This window comes from Lycium ferocissimum, chromosome 8 (assembly GCF_029784015.1).
Source record: "Lycium ferocissimum isolate CSIRO_LF1 chromosome 8, AGI_CSIRO_Lferr_CH_V1, whole genome shotgun sequence".
NCBI classification, from domain to species: domain Eukaryota; kingdom Viridiplantae; phylum Streptophyta; class Magnoliopsida; order Solanales; family Solanaceae; genus Lycium; species Lycium ferocissimum.
The window spans coordinates 52,864,895-52,880,801 of NC_081349.1; the positions used below are offsets into that span (position 1 = coordinate 52,864,895).

Here is a 15,907-nt window from a genome sequence, read left to right on the forward strand (position 1 = left end):
ATAATAAACCTTTATGGTACGGCGCTTTCCTGGACCTCACGCATAGCGAGAGCATAGTGTCACCGGACTGCTCTTTTTTTTTTAATTGAATTCAAAGATTCATTAAGGAGAATTAAACATGAAAAAAAAAGGAACGCGGGTCTAAACAAATGAATAATAATAATTAGGAATGACATAAATAGGATGTAAGAGAAATGAATGATAAATTATATTTGTTTGTATATATATTCTGAATGTCCATTTGTTTTCATGTATATTCTAAAAATTATCCTGAGAATGATATTGCAGTTTGTGTTATTTTGTTTCAAGTTTAGGTGAAATCTTATGGTCACGTGCAAATTTTTGAATTATTTTTTTCAGTGAATTGTGTAAACCCTCTTCTTCATCATTTTCTTAGAAATCCTTTAGTTAGTGAGTTAATAAGTGGGTCGTGTGACAAATAAGTAATTTTTTAATTGGTGGAATTATTCACAAAACTCTCCCTTCTCTCTCGTAAATTTACACGCAAACCCTAATCTAAAAACCCTACTTTTCATCAGGGCCACGTCGGCCACTAGGCAGCCATCTCTGACGGCTGGTCAGCCTCTTCCTATCACTGACTCAGCACTCTACCCTCCCCTTACTAACCCGCAATTACCCGATAAGCAGTATCTTACTCTGACTATTTCCACCAACCCTACTCCAAACTATGCATTATCACTTACCAAGGAAACAATTCTCACGTCCAATCTCATTTGTGATCCCATTCCAATGAAGGATGTAATGTATGTAGATGATATCCCTGTGGTACATTGGACAACACAGAAGTGGCTAGAATGGAGCAGATAGAGAACTTACAACATGCTATAGTTGGTAAGTTTTCATATGGTTGGCCAGAATTGGAAGAATTGAGGGATATTATTCCTCAGTAGTGTGGTGCGAAAGGGAAGTGTCAAGTTGGTTTCTTGAGAGATCGACATGTTTTGATAAGATGTACGTTAATGGAAGATTTCATTAATATCTCTTCAAAGAGTGCATATTGGTTGAAGTCTAAGGATGGTTATACATATCAAATGAGACCCCTGATTTATGATTCTAATTTTAAGGTTGATAAAGAGACTTCAATAGCAATGGCTTGGATATCTTTTCCTAATCTGCTTCCAATATATTTTGTTAAGGAATCTTTGTTTACTTTGGCTTCAGCAGTTGGAAAACCCATATGACTTAACATGGCTACTATTAATAAAACCAGACCTAACTGTGCAAGAGTTATTATGCAACTGGATTTATTATCTGATCTCTCTAAGTTTGTGATGATGGAAATAGAAGATGAGACAACTAAGGAGGTAAATGTTGTGAAAGTCAAAATTCAATATGATCACCTGCCTAAGTATTGTACTGAATGCATGTTGCAAGGCCATGTAATAGAAGATTGTAGAATCTTGCATCCTGAACTTGTTGCAGACAAGAAAGATGAACAAAAAGAAGGAGAGGTCAAATGTGGCTACAACTTCTCGGTATCAGGAACAAGGAAAACAGAAAAGACATTATGGATGAAGATATCCAGTGCAGAAATATATGCCTAAGGTGTTGTCTAGTGGAACAATTGTTACTTACCTTAGAAATAATGCTAAGAGAAAGAGGATATGCAATGATGATTCTGATGAAAACAAAGATAAGGAGAATGCTATTGCAAAGGACAAGAAGAATGTGGTATTTAAAGAAGGAGTGTCAACTCAAAATAATTTTGATGTGTTAGCAAATATTACAGAAGAAGGGATCAATAATGATGTGAATGAAGGAACGACAACAGCTACACCTTGTGTGGCATCCAAGAAGGTGGTTAAAAATAGCAAGGAAATAGAAAAAGAGGCAATACAAAGTGATTTAAAATCTGACAAGGTGGATATGGTGAAACATGCAGATATAGAGGTTGCAGATTCTGTAGAGGTGATCTCACTCAAACGATGTGGTGATGGTAATGTTTTAACCACAGTTTCTATGATTATGGATGATAAGCATGCTGCAATTAGTGCTTCTCATGATTTTGAAGTAGTGAATGGTGATGTTATACAAGAGAAGCAAGATCAAGTAGAAGTTGTAGTGAGTGATCATGTTGTGGCTGCAAATGAAGAGAGGAGGCAGATTAGAGAGCATCAAATGGAGATTGCAGAGTCTGGAGAGGTGATCTCATCCAAACAATGTGCTGATGGTAAAATTGTAACCTTAGATATTGAGGTTATGAATGATAAGCATGCTGCATTTGATGCTTGTCATGGTTCTGAAGTGGTTAATGAAGATGATGTACTACATGAGAAGCTGGATCAAGAGGTATTTCCAGTGAGTGTTCATATAGTGGCTGCAGATGAAGAGGGGAGGCAGATTTTACAAGAATGTGGTAATGTGGAAAGTGTTGTTAGATTATCTGAAGATGATCCTCATATTGAAGGAGGATTGGAACTACAAGAGGATCATAGTGCCATAGAAAGTCCACATCATGAGATTTCTTCTTCTCTTATTATTCATATGAAGGATGGGCAGTTGCAGGTTTCTATCAATGGAAAATCTATTGGTTCTTTTCGACCTCAAAGGGAGGAGGTGACTGCTTTAGCTGTTATTCAAGTGGAAAAGGACAAAGGGAGGCAGCTAGTCTCTCAAAAAAAACAGTCTCTTTTAAAGGAATTACATGATGTAATTTCTCGTAACATTAATGTTGTTACTGAAGGCGCTTTAGAAGGTGATCAGGTTAAGGGCAAAGGATCTTTCAAGGAGAATGTGGAGGAAGATTCAATAGAGCAGGTCCTCAATCAAGTGGTGAAGGAAGCTGGCATTTCACCAAAATCCATTCAGAAAGGAAATAAGAAGGCCAAAAAGCAAGGTGTAACAGATACTATACCAATAAAGGTATTACCAAATAGAACCAGTAAGCCTATTTTTAAATGATGATGAAGATTTTATTTTGGAATAGCAGGTCTGTGAATACATAACAAGCATTTCATAGAGTTCGGATGCTGCACAGACATCATAAATTTTCCATTATTGCTTTGATGGAGCCATTTCAGCACTTTAGACATATTCAGAGATTCAGAAGAAGGCTGGGCATGAGATATACTCATCACAGTCGCAATGGTAAAATATGGTTTTTTGTGAATGACAATATAGATGTAGAGGTAATGCAGGATTCTGAGCAAATGTCGATAACTGTAAAGTTGTTGTTTCATGAGTCGAATAAATATCTGATGACTACTATGGTATATACAGAGTGTGTTTCTCTGGAAAGAATCAGTCTGTGGGATAGTTTGTATAGTCTTGCTGATCAAATGGATTTACCTTGGCTAGTGGGAGGAGATTTCAATGTTATCATGCATGTAGATGAGAAGATTGGAGGTTTACCTATTTTTCTTTTTGAATATGAAGACTTTGCTTTCTGCATTAATTCATGTTAGCTATTTGACATTTGATTTAAGGGGAGTCTATTTACATAGTGGAATGGCAAAGCTGGTAGTGATTGCATTTTCAAAAGGTTGGATAGGATGCTTGCAAATAACAGTCTACAAGAATGGTTTCGACATGGAGGTGGAACATTTGTCAAGATCTGGCTCTGATCATGCTCCATTACTACTTACTTGTGGTGATATCTCTCACCATATAAGTAAGTCATTCAGATTCTTGAAGTTTTGGACAGGGCATGATTCTTTCTTGGAGGTGGTTAAACAAGGCTGGAATACTGATTTTGAAGGAAATGAATTCATAACCTTTAAACTGAAGGTGAAGAGTGTTAAATCTACTTTATCTGCATGAGTAAGGCCTCTTTTTGTGATATTTTCAAGCAACTAACAGGTAGGGAGGATATTGTGAGAATTAAAGAACAATTATTTGAAGAAGATCCATCTCCTATGAATAGAATGGTGCTATGATCCATCTCCTATGAATAGAATGGTGCTACGACGTGCACAAGCAGAATTGAATAAATATGTTCATTATGAGGAGGAATTCTAGAGACAGAAGTCATATATGACTTGTTTTTCTGAGGGTGATAGGAATACAAGGTTCTTCCACAACATAGTGAATGGCAGGAGAAAAAGGCTACAGGTCAAGAGGATTCAAAATAATGATAGTGCATGCATTGACGGTGATACACTACTGGCAGAAGAGGCTGTTAGATTCTATCATCATCAGTTTTCTCAAGAAGGTGCACCATCAGATTTCTCACTCTTACAGCATATCCCTAGTATAGTATCTCAAGAGCCTAACAATCAGCTTACTTGCATGCCTACTCTGTATGATGTAAAGAAGGAAGTTTTTGAGTTATCTGGGGATAGTTCAAGTGGACCAGATGGGATGATTGGGAGTTTTTATCAAGTATGGGATATTGTAGGTGCTGATGTATACAATGTGGTGAAAGGCCAAAGTGGATGATGACAACATCAGGGAAATTTGCAATAGGAAGTGCATGGGAGTGGCTAAAGAGGAAATCAAACAAATCAGATGTTTTTAAGAGCATATGGATGCGAGGATTACGTTAAGATTTCTTTCTTTTTCTGGAGGCTTTGGAAGTTTAAAAAACCAGTTGGAGAGATGGTGAGAAGAATTGGGATAGAAATTGAAGCAGGGTCCTATTGTTGTGACTTTAGACAATATGATACTGTTGATCATTAGTTTGTTACAAGGAATATTGCTACAACAGTTTGGAGATATGTCAAGGCTGCTGTAGGCATTACTATACAGTTTCTACAGGTTAAGCAAGTCTTACAGGTGTGGTGGAATACTGATTGTCCTTCAAAGTTCAGAGTAGTATTCAGAGTTATACCAATCATTACTATATGGCAAATATGGAAGTGGAGGAACACTGTTTTACATGGTGGTAAGATGCCTGTCAACAAAGTGATTTATGAGATCAATGTGTTGATATATCAGATGTGCAGATTAAGATTTCCATGGTAGGATAATATACCAAAGAGCATTCCTCAGATAATGCAGATGTTTGAAGTATACATATCAAGACTTGTGAGCAAGATAGTTAAATGGGAATTCCCTTTGCTAGGTTGGTTCAAATGCAACTCTGATGGGGCTTCTAGTGGAAATCCTGGACCAAGTTCTATGGCTTTTTGTATCAGGAATGCTTTAGGTGATCTAAAATAAGCATCAGCTAGAAGAGTTTCAAATGTATCAAGTTTGGTGGCTGAAGCAATAGCTCTACAGGATGGACTCCAATACTGTGTTTCTCACAGGTTGTTACCTGTAATACTGGAAACAGATTCTATGACACTGAAAATGATATTGACAGGCCAGTGGGAGGTACCATGGAGCATATCAATGATTATCAATGACATCTCAAGATTAAGGAGGGATAAGGAAGTGAGGGTGGAACATGTTCTGAGGAAGGAAATGGCCTAGCAGATTTTTTTTAACTAACTATATTTTTTATTTTGCAGGTGATCAGCACTTTAATAGTTTCAATTTACTTCCAAGGAAAGCAAGATAAATTTTGAATACAGAGAAGGCATAGATGCCATATGTTAGAACCAGACAAGTCAAAGATCATCAAATTCCTAGTGATTAGCAGGAACTTATGATGGATGCAGCAGCAATAAGTCTGTATATCAGTAGCCATGAGCAGCAATATTCACATGAATGAAAACATTTTTGGCAGGGTTACAATGGTGGTATTAGCATGTTCACATGCTCATTCTGATGTAACTCTGCTAAAGATAGTTTTCAGTCAAGGAAACAGAAGAACATGGCAACAAACTTATGATGGTACATGATCAATAATACTGCAATATATTATCCATGGCTTGACAATGCACACTTGAACGTAAATCTTTTTGGCAGGGTTACACTGGTGGTATTAGCATGTTTACATGCTCATTCTATTGTAAATCTTCTAAAGATATTTTCCATTCAAAAAACTGAAGGAAATGGCAACCAAAGCACACTGATAGAGCATGAGATATTCACTGAACATGAAGAACTGCTGAAAGAATTCTAGTCCATCCTTGAAGCTTGAATTTTAATTCACTAGACTTTTGAGCCATGCACCTGGTGAGAGCTTGTAGGTGTTTGAGATGGGATCAAGTCAAGGCTAGAGGATCTGCAGTAGACAAGCTTTTTTAGGAAAACTATATGTTTAGTTTCCATTTTCACCAGTTTTATGACTGGTTTTTGTTTTTCTTTTCTGTTTTCATTGTTTGTACAGAAAAATTTAATTTAATAAATCACTACCAAACAGCTGTTTGGTGGTTTTGATTAAAAAAAATAATAATAAGTGGATCGTGAATCTTTTTCTGTTTCATGTGATTTGCGAGTTGTTACTCAAGTAAAATCGGAAAATCAAAATACTAAATTGTCTACCGATACTTCAAATTTCTAAAATGTACAAGACACAGATAAAGAAATCGTTCTCTCTGTGGCAGCATTTCTATTGATGTATTTAAATACCGCGGGAATATTTATGAAAGAGCTAATTTACTTATCTGAAAAGAATTGATCGAATTAGATATACGTCCATGGCTTTTTATTTCACGTCATCTATGTTTGAGTTGAATAAAATGGGTCATTAATTTCTTTATGAAGTTTTTCTTTCTACATTCCGAAGAGACTTCAACTTGATGTAGACATACACAAAAACGTGAAGATATTAGAATCTAATTGGATTTATACTTAAAATTAAAAAGGTAAACCTAATTTATTTGTTGAGAGGACTTTTTATATTTGCTTTTTATAATTTTGCGTTCATTGAGATGGGGTTACACTCGCACCCAAGAACTAGTATATATATGTCTTATATATGTTCCAAATTAATGTAAAATAAATTCAGCAGCCTCAAATCCAAAACCCTGTAGTAGCTCAGTTGTGACATAGGTTATGTGAAGTTTTGTGTGTTCTTTAGGTTGGACAATGATTGTAATCCTTGATGATCGATCAAACTAAAAGTAAGAACTTCTGCTTGTATTATTAAGGTTGAATTATTGTGTTGTAGAAGTATAAAAGGGTTTTAAGAAATAAAGCTTAACCATTAATTATGTGAGCATGTACAAGTCTGAAATGGAGTAGCTGGCAAGTAAAAGATAGATTCCAAAAGCAACTACTATTTGTACCTTTTTTCTTCTTTTGCTTAGTTTCCTGACATCCCAAGAAAACATATATTCTAGTTTCTAGTTAAAGAGAAGACAAACAGCAGAAAGTCCTCATTTGCATATGAGTTTACTATGCGAGTTAAGTAACACAGCTTCTTTCTGGAATCAGAATTTTACTGTTTTTTTGACTTTTACCTGTTCCTCACATTTTAGGGACCCCACTTTCCCTCTTCTTATTCTCAATTCTGAACGCTTGCAGCTGCCAGAGCTCTCTCTGTATTTCTCTGACGATTCAGTGAGAGCATATTCATTATTTTTAACATATCGTCATGGATTCAAGAAGTAGCACTATGAAATTTTACATTCTTGCATTACACACATTTCAATTGCTAGCCTCGAGCCCCTTCGGTTTATGCGGTAAGTATAGATATACAAGTAAATTTCACAGAGTTTAGACGTTGCAGGTATTGCATTGAGAAAGTAGATTCTGAAATGCATATTTAATGCTATCCTTATTCGTTTTTCCGCACATACAAATTAAAATAGGGTCTGACTTCTGTTGAACTTGTGAACTCACAGTTAACCCGCCATCATGTCCTTTTGTTTTTGCCAAAAACATGCAGATAATAGAGCTAGCATTGCTCCTATCCTTGGACGTTACAAGCGTTTACGACTGCTGCAGGTTGAATCGACAAGTCCAGAGAACTCTTTTCCATACGGGATTTACACTTCTCCTCCTCCGCTTCTATCAGGAGCTGTACCACCAATTAGTCCACAAATTAACTCTCCTCCATTCGGGATATACCCTCCTCCTCCTACTCCTACTCCAACTCCTTCAAAGTCCATGCCACCAAGTCCACAAAACTCCTCTCCGACATTCACTTCTCCTCCTTCTACTCCTTCAGGGGCTATTCCACCACCTTTACTTTCCACTCCTCCTCCTCCTACTCCTTCGGGGACTATGCCACCACCTTTACTTTCCACTTCTCCACCACCACCATCTCCAACTGCAAAAACTCCACACCATAATTCACCTAAGCCACCAGCAGTTAAGCAGCCACCACCGAATAGTAATCATTCGTCGACGCCACCACCACCAAATCCTCCTAAGAAACCTGAAAATGCTGTTTGGTGTGTGGCAAAGCCAACGGTACCAGCAGACTTGATTCAGCAGGCATTGGACTATGCTTGTGGTTCTGGGGCTGGTTGTGATGCTATACAGCCCAATGGAGCGTGTTACCAGCCGGCTACTCTGCTTTCTCATGCTTCTTATGCTTTCAATAGCTACTGGCAGAAGAGAAAACAGGGTGGAGGAACTTGTGACTTCGGAGGCACTGCCATGCTTGTCACTGTTGATCCAAGTAAGACCCTCAACTCCATTAAACATTGGATTTCATACATATATACACTGATTGTGTGAAGAATTTTTACACTATCAGTATATTTTAACCCGTTGTATAGATAACATATCGTTATTTTTCTATGTATTTGACAGGTTATGATCATTGTAGTTTCACGTCCAACTAATCTTGGAAGACAGCATTTGAGATCAAGAGTACTTCGACAATGCCATGTCCAAGGCCAAACGGGCGTGATATTTTGCATATGTTATTTTTACTACAAAGGACTGATAAGACTTTATAAGACTCTTGTCTCATTTTTTTTTTTTTTTTCATTGTGTTTCTTTTTTCTTGTTTTAGAGGAACTCTATGGTGATGTACTGCTACTTCACAATTTATATGAGACATAACTCAACTAAGAGACAATCTTAAACGTTACTACGAGTATTACTTTATCTCAGTAAGGAACAAAACCAAAAAGTCTTACCAAAATAATCCAAAATCCAACATAGATACTCCTTGAGCGTAGAATGCCTATACATGCTGCATATGCGTAAGGTGTGTACTAATGACAGATATATATGGTATAGTTAGACTAAAACGATGAACAATGCCCAAAAGTGATTTGATTCGATATTCTGCTGTTGATTATTGGACCAGGATGTAATATATGTCCTACTATTTCCTTTTCGCATTGGTTTTTCTGAGTTCTGTCTGCTGGGCTGCTTTTGTTGTGCTTGGCTCTATCCCTCATAGTGTACTTTAAGTGCATGTGCTCTTACAGATAGCAAGTACTAAAATATCACAGATTGGTGAATTTCAGCTAAATGTCCTAACAAGCTCACGCCAATGGGAAGTACTAAAGATCTATAAAAGCTTGACCTATGTTAGCAACACTTAATTTTTTGGAAGATGCTCTTTGTTATATTTAGATATGTCAATCATACCGTCCAAACAAACCTCAATTGTCAAGGGTAATAAAACTGGTCAAATACAGGAGGCAGGATGTGACAGTGAAGAAAAAATGGCAAAAAATTGTGACAGAGCAATTGAAGTAAAATGGAAATTAGCATAAAATTTCAATGGTCGACATAAAGCGGAACCACCCTTTTGATGAATTTGCCACTGATCAACCTTTACATATGTTAAGTAAATGACTTGTATGCTTCTAAAGTATGCTAGATCTCTTCCACATCCTAAATGGAGAAACGGCTGTTGTTCCTGAACAGTAAGATAATTACTGCTTTCCCTGACTATAAGCACAGAGATTATACAACATGTCCTATGTGGCATCTTCAGACCTCTACAACCCTACTTCTATGTGACTATTTCCAGAGAAAGCTATTGAGACAACCTCTCTTATCGTCTACCAAATCTTTGAAGTCTCCAACGCCGCAGTTCATCCAAGGATAGGTCTTGAATCTCATCTATTGAATCAAGAGATGACAGCCCATCGTCAGTACGACTTGTGCCACACATCTCACAAATACTTAACCAGCCTGAATTATCAAATGTACATGTTTGGCATCTCCACACTTGAGATGTATCTCCCGTCTGTCTCCCACCAACGGTTCCTCTACCAGCAATTCTTGGTTGCCTTCGGAATAAGCACTTCACAAACCTTAAAGGCCAGTTCAATGCATGGCTAAGACCTCCGATGATCGTCCTCAGTGGATTTGCACCTGAATACGATGCTTTCAAACGCAAAAACAGAAGGCCGGCAAGTATTCCACCAAGGTGGCCAAGAAATGAGACACCAGGGACGAACATTTGTATGAGAATCAATTCCGCCCAGGCAGCATAACGAGTCGGTACCAACAGCCCATGCACGTAAGTATAATCATCTGATTGTGCATTGAGAATAACTTTCATGGCAAAGAGGACACCAGAAAACCCCACAGCATATTCCTGGTAGTAGGGCCGCTCATAGTCAAAGAACAGCAGAAGTGACTTTGCAAGCAATAGTGTGATGCTCTGTGACATAGCAACTAAGGCTGCAACTGTCGATGCAAATTCTACAGTTCCCATTGATGTCTCCAACTGAATCCCCTTCCACAGAAGTGAAAGCATATTGTACACTAGGTGAGATTCATTCAAATGGTAGAATGCTGATAGGAAGAATCGTTTCAGGTCCTTGTACTGCACAAGCAAAAGCAAAATATTCATCAAATGACGACGACAGAATAATTTGAGACATGACCTTCCAAACACTAAAACATGCAGCTCAGGAAAGCAGTTCCCATTTGGCCATATGATTCACTAGCACTACAGGGAAAAAAAAAAAAAAAAAGTAATCTCTACAGAGAGCAAAAGGAGTTCAGAACTGTGAATACTGAAATGATATGTCCAAAAGTAACATAATATGAACACTCATAAGGTCCTTTCTGGACCACAACATCAGAAAGTACCACAATTAATACACTAAAGAACACAAGCTACATCCTGGAACAACAGAGGAAAATATTAGTACAACTATTGATCACCTGACTCACTCATTCCCCTAAAACTATATCAAGTGATGTACTTGTCAAAATTAAATTAAATATATCAAGTGATGTGCAGCAGAGAGCAGAAACATGTAATCATAAACACACAAACTATCAGTTGTGTAGAGGAATTGACATGTTCTTCAACAAAATCAAGGGCCATTGCTCTACATGCAGTTGTTCAAAAGAAGCCATAAATGTTCTGACATAATGATAGAACAGATTGGTTAGATAGAATATGCCTGCCATCTTATCTCTCCATGTCATTTATACTCATGAGCGGAAAAAACACATTATTACTCTGAAAGGCATCTTTGTTTGCACAGATCAAACAATAACATAAAAGTTCTCGGACAGATATCTAGAGCAAAAGTAACTAGTTTAAGACAAAAAACCACATAAAAATATCAGCATTAAATAATCCCGAGATTATATTTGAGATGGGATAATCCCACGTTTGGTTGAGATAAAATCACGGTATAACTAATCCCGGGATTAGTTATCCCAAGATTGTAGTGTTATTTTATCCCTGTGGGAGGGTGGAATAACTAATCCCGAGATAACTAATCCCAGTATCCTGGGATAACCTGTTTCCAACCAAACGACCCTTAAGAGTAGGGTTAAAAAATGATATCTATTATGAAAAAACTTGTAATATATCTATCAAAGAAAAACTCAAAATGCTACACAGATGGAATTCCAAGTTCATCATTGTGATTGGACAGCCAATTGCTAAAGACAAATATTAATTACCTACATAAAAGATGACAGTTGATGCCTTTGTAAGGGCAGAATTGATGTCTTAAGTTCAAATTCAAGGCTAATCAATTTTTTAGGACCTTCTATTTCATGTTGTGCTCCCTCCCTCCCTCAACCTCCTCCCTTCCTCCCTCTCGCTGATGATTGTTGAATAGATAAAATGGGTAAAGTATGCATAACAAAGAAACAGAAAAATTTAAACAAAACGCCAAAATGTTGGCATTGCTATATCATTAACCAAATTGGGGCTTTAAAAATCTTCAATTTGATTTTTGGCACCAGAAGAAAGGAAAATTTAGGCCAAAACTGAAAAAAAAAAAAAAAAAAAAAAAAAAAAAAAAAAAAAAAAGGTGCATGATTATCCTTCTATCTGAACTAAAATAAACTTAGGCATAAAACATATGAATAGTTTCATTGACTTGTTTAGTTTACATGTTCAATACCAGAGGGTGGCTCCAACATCCTAAATCAACGAACACAAAGTACCACAACACCCACCATTCCTTTTTACCAAAGGCGAATCTAGGATTTCTAGAAGATGAGTTCACTACTAAAAAAGGAGGAAAAAAATGCATTAAGTGGGAATTGATCCTTGAACCTCTAGGTAAATAACTTAACTTTCAACCAAATGCACCAATAAGCCTTTTGTAGCATAGGTTCCAAAAGATAATACTAGATATATTTTAAGAATTATACACATAATATGAGAAAAGGCCATAAATAGTCCCTTATCTATGAGAGTAGGTCTAAAATGGTCCCTTAACTATACACTTACCGGTTTTAGTCCTTTAACTATTCAAAAACTTATCAAATTTGGTCTTCGTATATTTTTTATATAAACAGCGTACAAACCTATAAACCTCCGTGAGATTAATGTTAAACCATTCCTCAAACCTGTCTCTCTCTCTCTCTCTCTCCCCGCTTCTTTTCCCTCAAGTTCATTCTTTAACCTTTTTTTTTTTTTTTCCTCAAGTTCTCTCTCGCTTTTCGTAACCGACGGAGTCCATCGGTTTTGTAAAAAAAAAAAATTAAAAAAACGAAGGACTCCCGTCGGGTTTTTTTTTTTTTTTTTTTTTTTGAAAATTAAAGAATGAAATGTAGGAACTTGGAATAGAACCCGGGTATGTTCCTTGGCATTAAAGGGCTTTACCACTAGACCACTGATATTCTTTGTTCATATACTTACATTGATTTAATTTATACTGTTTTTTCGCTCTAAAAACCGACGGAGTCGGTCGGTTTTTTTATAAAAAAAATTTTAAAAAAAAACTGACGGACTCCATCGATTTATTTTAGAAAATAATTATATTTTTTCTCGCATTTTTGCTCCAAAAATAACCGACGCAGTCCGTCGGTTTTTGCCAGTTTTTTAGTAGTGTTTGAGAAGAATGGTTACAGAAATTGTGTGCCTGAGTTTGTCTTTTCGAATTTCAGAGACTCGAGAGCGACACCAATGCCAAAATGCTCTTTTTTTTTTTTTTTTTTTTTTTTTTTAACAAGAGGCACTCGAGGAAAAAGAAGCGGGGAGAGAGAGAGAGAGAGACAGGTTTGAAGAATGGTTTAACATTAATCTCACGGAGGTTTATGGGTTTGTCTGTTTGTTTGTATAAAAAATAGACGGAAACCAAATTTGATAAGTTTTGAATAGTTAAAGGACTAAATAGGTAAGTGTATAGTTAAGGGACCATTTTAGACCTACTCCCATAAATAAGGGACTATTTATGGCCTTTTCTCCACATAATATACCGAATTTAATAAGGTGACCATGGGTTCATGTGACCTTCTTTTAGCACCTAAATTCGCCCCTGCTTTTTACCAATCGGTGTAAACTTACTATGAATATATATTTGTTAGAGCTCCTTATAATTTATGCAGATCAAAGTCAAATCCAATGAGTGCAGACGCACCCGGTTGAACCCCTTAAAGATGCCACTTCTCGATACAAGTATAGGTGCATGAAGTTTATTTGCTTTTTTTTTAGTTTAGGGTGTGTTTGGTATTCCGGAAAATGTTTTCATATTTTCCCTTGTTTGGTTGCGCTGAATATCTTGGAAAGTGTTTTCTGTAGGAGAAAATGGAGGAATATGTTTTCCTTAAGTGAGGGAGAACATTTTCCGAATCAACGGAAAAACACCAACGCACCCCCAAACACCCCCACCTGCCGCCACCCCCTGCGCCCCCTACCCCTGCCTACCCTTACCCTCCCACCACTGCGAGTTGCACTCCGAATCCAAAAACTTCTTCTTGTTTTGCTTGCAAATGTTTTTAAAATTACATTTTCCAACTTACGTACCAAACACAAAAAAAGAAAATGAGTAGGAAAATCACTTATTTTCTTGGAAGACATTTTCCGTCATACCAAATACACCCTTCATTTGAACAATTTACACGAAGTACCATACAATTGTCACACCCAATTCAACAAGGCACATGAAACAAATGCATGATCCATGTAACATAGCTTAAAAGCAAGAAGTGAAAATGGGTTGATACCTTAAGGATGAGATGAGGATTAAACCAGACTTCATTAATGCTCGGGATTACAGGATCAAGAAAACTGGGTCTTAAGTATATAATTGTATTAGCAGCAAGAAGTCCTGCTGTAACCGGTGGTTTTCTGTCAAGCCTGTAATATTCGGTTAGTGTATTGAGTGCTAATAGAGGTAGCATTCCACGTGATACTGAACCCCACCTTCCCCTTCCTCTTTCCATGAATTGATTCTGCTTACCAATGAATTGATTGAAATTTGTTAAATTTTTTTCTTCGTGAAGTTGTGACAGAAATTTTGAAATGTTGGGTGGGTATTTTAATGAATTTCGGAGTTTTGTTACGAATCTTCGTGGACAAGTAAAAGAGTATTCCCGATGCTTCTTCTCCTTACTTTCACTCCTCGTTACTCCATTGATGGGTCGATGCCGTACCCAGATCCGACCCGAGACATTCAGTCGGGCAATAGTTTTTCTGTCAAAAAGAAATTTTGTTACGAAATAATAACAAAATACAAGGCAATAAGAAATATAGCGAGTGAAGTTGGGGGGACAGAGATTTTTTTTATTGCTCTTTTAATTGTTGTACAAATGAACTGCCCTATTTATAGAGGAAAAGCTGTTGTGAGGCTTTTCGGAAGCTACTTGCAAGCTATCTGTTTGAGTTATTTGCAAGCTGTCTGCATAATTGTAAGCTTATCCAGTTGACTGTCAGATTTGAATAGACATCCACAATACGGTATATTTATAACAATCCCCCTTGGATGTTCATTAATAGATTTGTGCCTCGTTAAAACCTTACTAGGAAAAATCCAGTGGAAAAAATCCAAGTGAAGGAAAAAAGAATACACGTATCTATTAATACGCATTGCTAGTTATCTCATCAAAATCCTTATCAGGAAAACTCAAATGGGACAAAACCTTGGTTAAGGGAAAAATAGTACAACGCGTATTTCACTCCAGCTTATTAAAGCTTCACATAATTCTTGAAGATGATGTACTCCGTCTTGTATACCAATTTATCATATCTTGAGGTTGGTAGAGCATTTGTCATCAGATCTGTCAAATGATAATTTGACGAATTGGTTGATCATTTGCATCTTCATTCCTTAGATAGAGTTGCATCATCATCATATAATATTCTTTGGAATCACGTCAAGTAAATTCCTGGCTCGCTTTAGCTCTTATCTTTGTATAATTTGACTGTCGTTGTAGAAAAACTTGGTATGACATTAACCTCTCATGGGAATAGATAATATATCTAGATCGAACTCTTATGTCGATCAGATTATGCCCTGTATACCCAAAAAACTTGACAATTTTTATTAGGATAAACACATTCATGTCAAGGCTTTCATTTGCAATATGCAGTTCATCCGATTTCAACATCTCTATATAAGAAAGAGAGACTTTCATGCTTATAGTTACAATAAGATAGATAAACGCAGCAATTGTACAAATATGTGATATATCAGGACCAATCTAATTTCTAATTTCTCATTTCAACTTCTTTTAGTAGATAATCTACTGCTTTTGGAAACCCTTCAAGAACTCCAATAATATTCAAGTCATCAACTTGCATAATAATATGAAAGGTTCTGATTATCATAAGGGTAAACAGGATCATATTTGTACCGTTCGTCAATGAATATTCATTAAGGTGATTTCAGTACATCAGCCTCGATTCATTTAATCCATTTAAGGATTATAAACAAGTTTCCCAAGAATTTGTATATGCTTCAGGCATTTTAAATCCTTCAGAAATTTTCATATAAAT

General features: G+C 36.6%; 2 protein-coding genes across 5 annotated transcripts; one reads left to right on the forward strand and one right to left on the reverse strand.

The window, feature by feature from the left end:
* Positions 1–7,172: 7,172 nt before the first annotated feature.
* LOC132067042 (leucine-rich repeat extensin-like protein 3) lies at positions 7,173–8,824 on the forward strand. Its single transcript, XM_059460200.1, has 3 exons — positions 7,173–7,475; positions 7,682–8,419; positions 8,554–8,824. The coding sequence occupies exons 1-3, from the start codon at positions 7,388–7,390 to the stop codon at positions 8,583–8,585; spliced, it is 858 nt and encodes a 285-aa protein (XP_059316183.1). The 5' UTR covers positions 7,173–7,387; the 3' UTR covers positions 8,586–8,824.
* A 623-nt stretch (positions 8,825–9,447) lies between these two features.
* On the reverse strand, positions 9,448–14,579 carry LOC132068737 (rhomboid-like protein 14, mitochondrial). 4 transcript variants are annotated; one of them, XM_059462423.1, is made up of 2 exons: positions 14,137–14,579; positions 9,448–10,537 (listed from the first exon to the last, which is right to left on the reverse strand). In XM_059462423.1, the coding sequence occupies exons 1-2, from the start codon at positions 14,353–14,355 to the stop codon at positions 9,758–9,760; spliced, it is 999 nt and encodes a 332-aa protein (XP_059318406.1). In that variant the 5' UTR covers positions 14,356–14,579; the 3' UTR covers positions 9,448–9,757. The 4 variants fall into 4 exon arrangements, with proteins under 4 accessions (XP_059318406.1, XP_059318408.1, XP_059318407.1 ...); XM_059462425.1 differs by having other exon boundaries at positions 9,448–10,438; positions 14,137–14,576; XM_059462424.1 differs by having other exon boundaries at positions 9,448–10,447; positions 14,137–14,576.
* Positions 14,580–15,907: the final 1,328 nt, after the last annotated feature.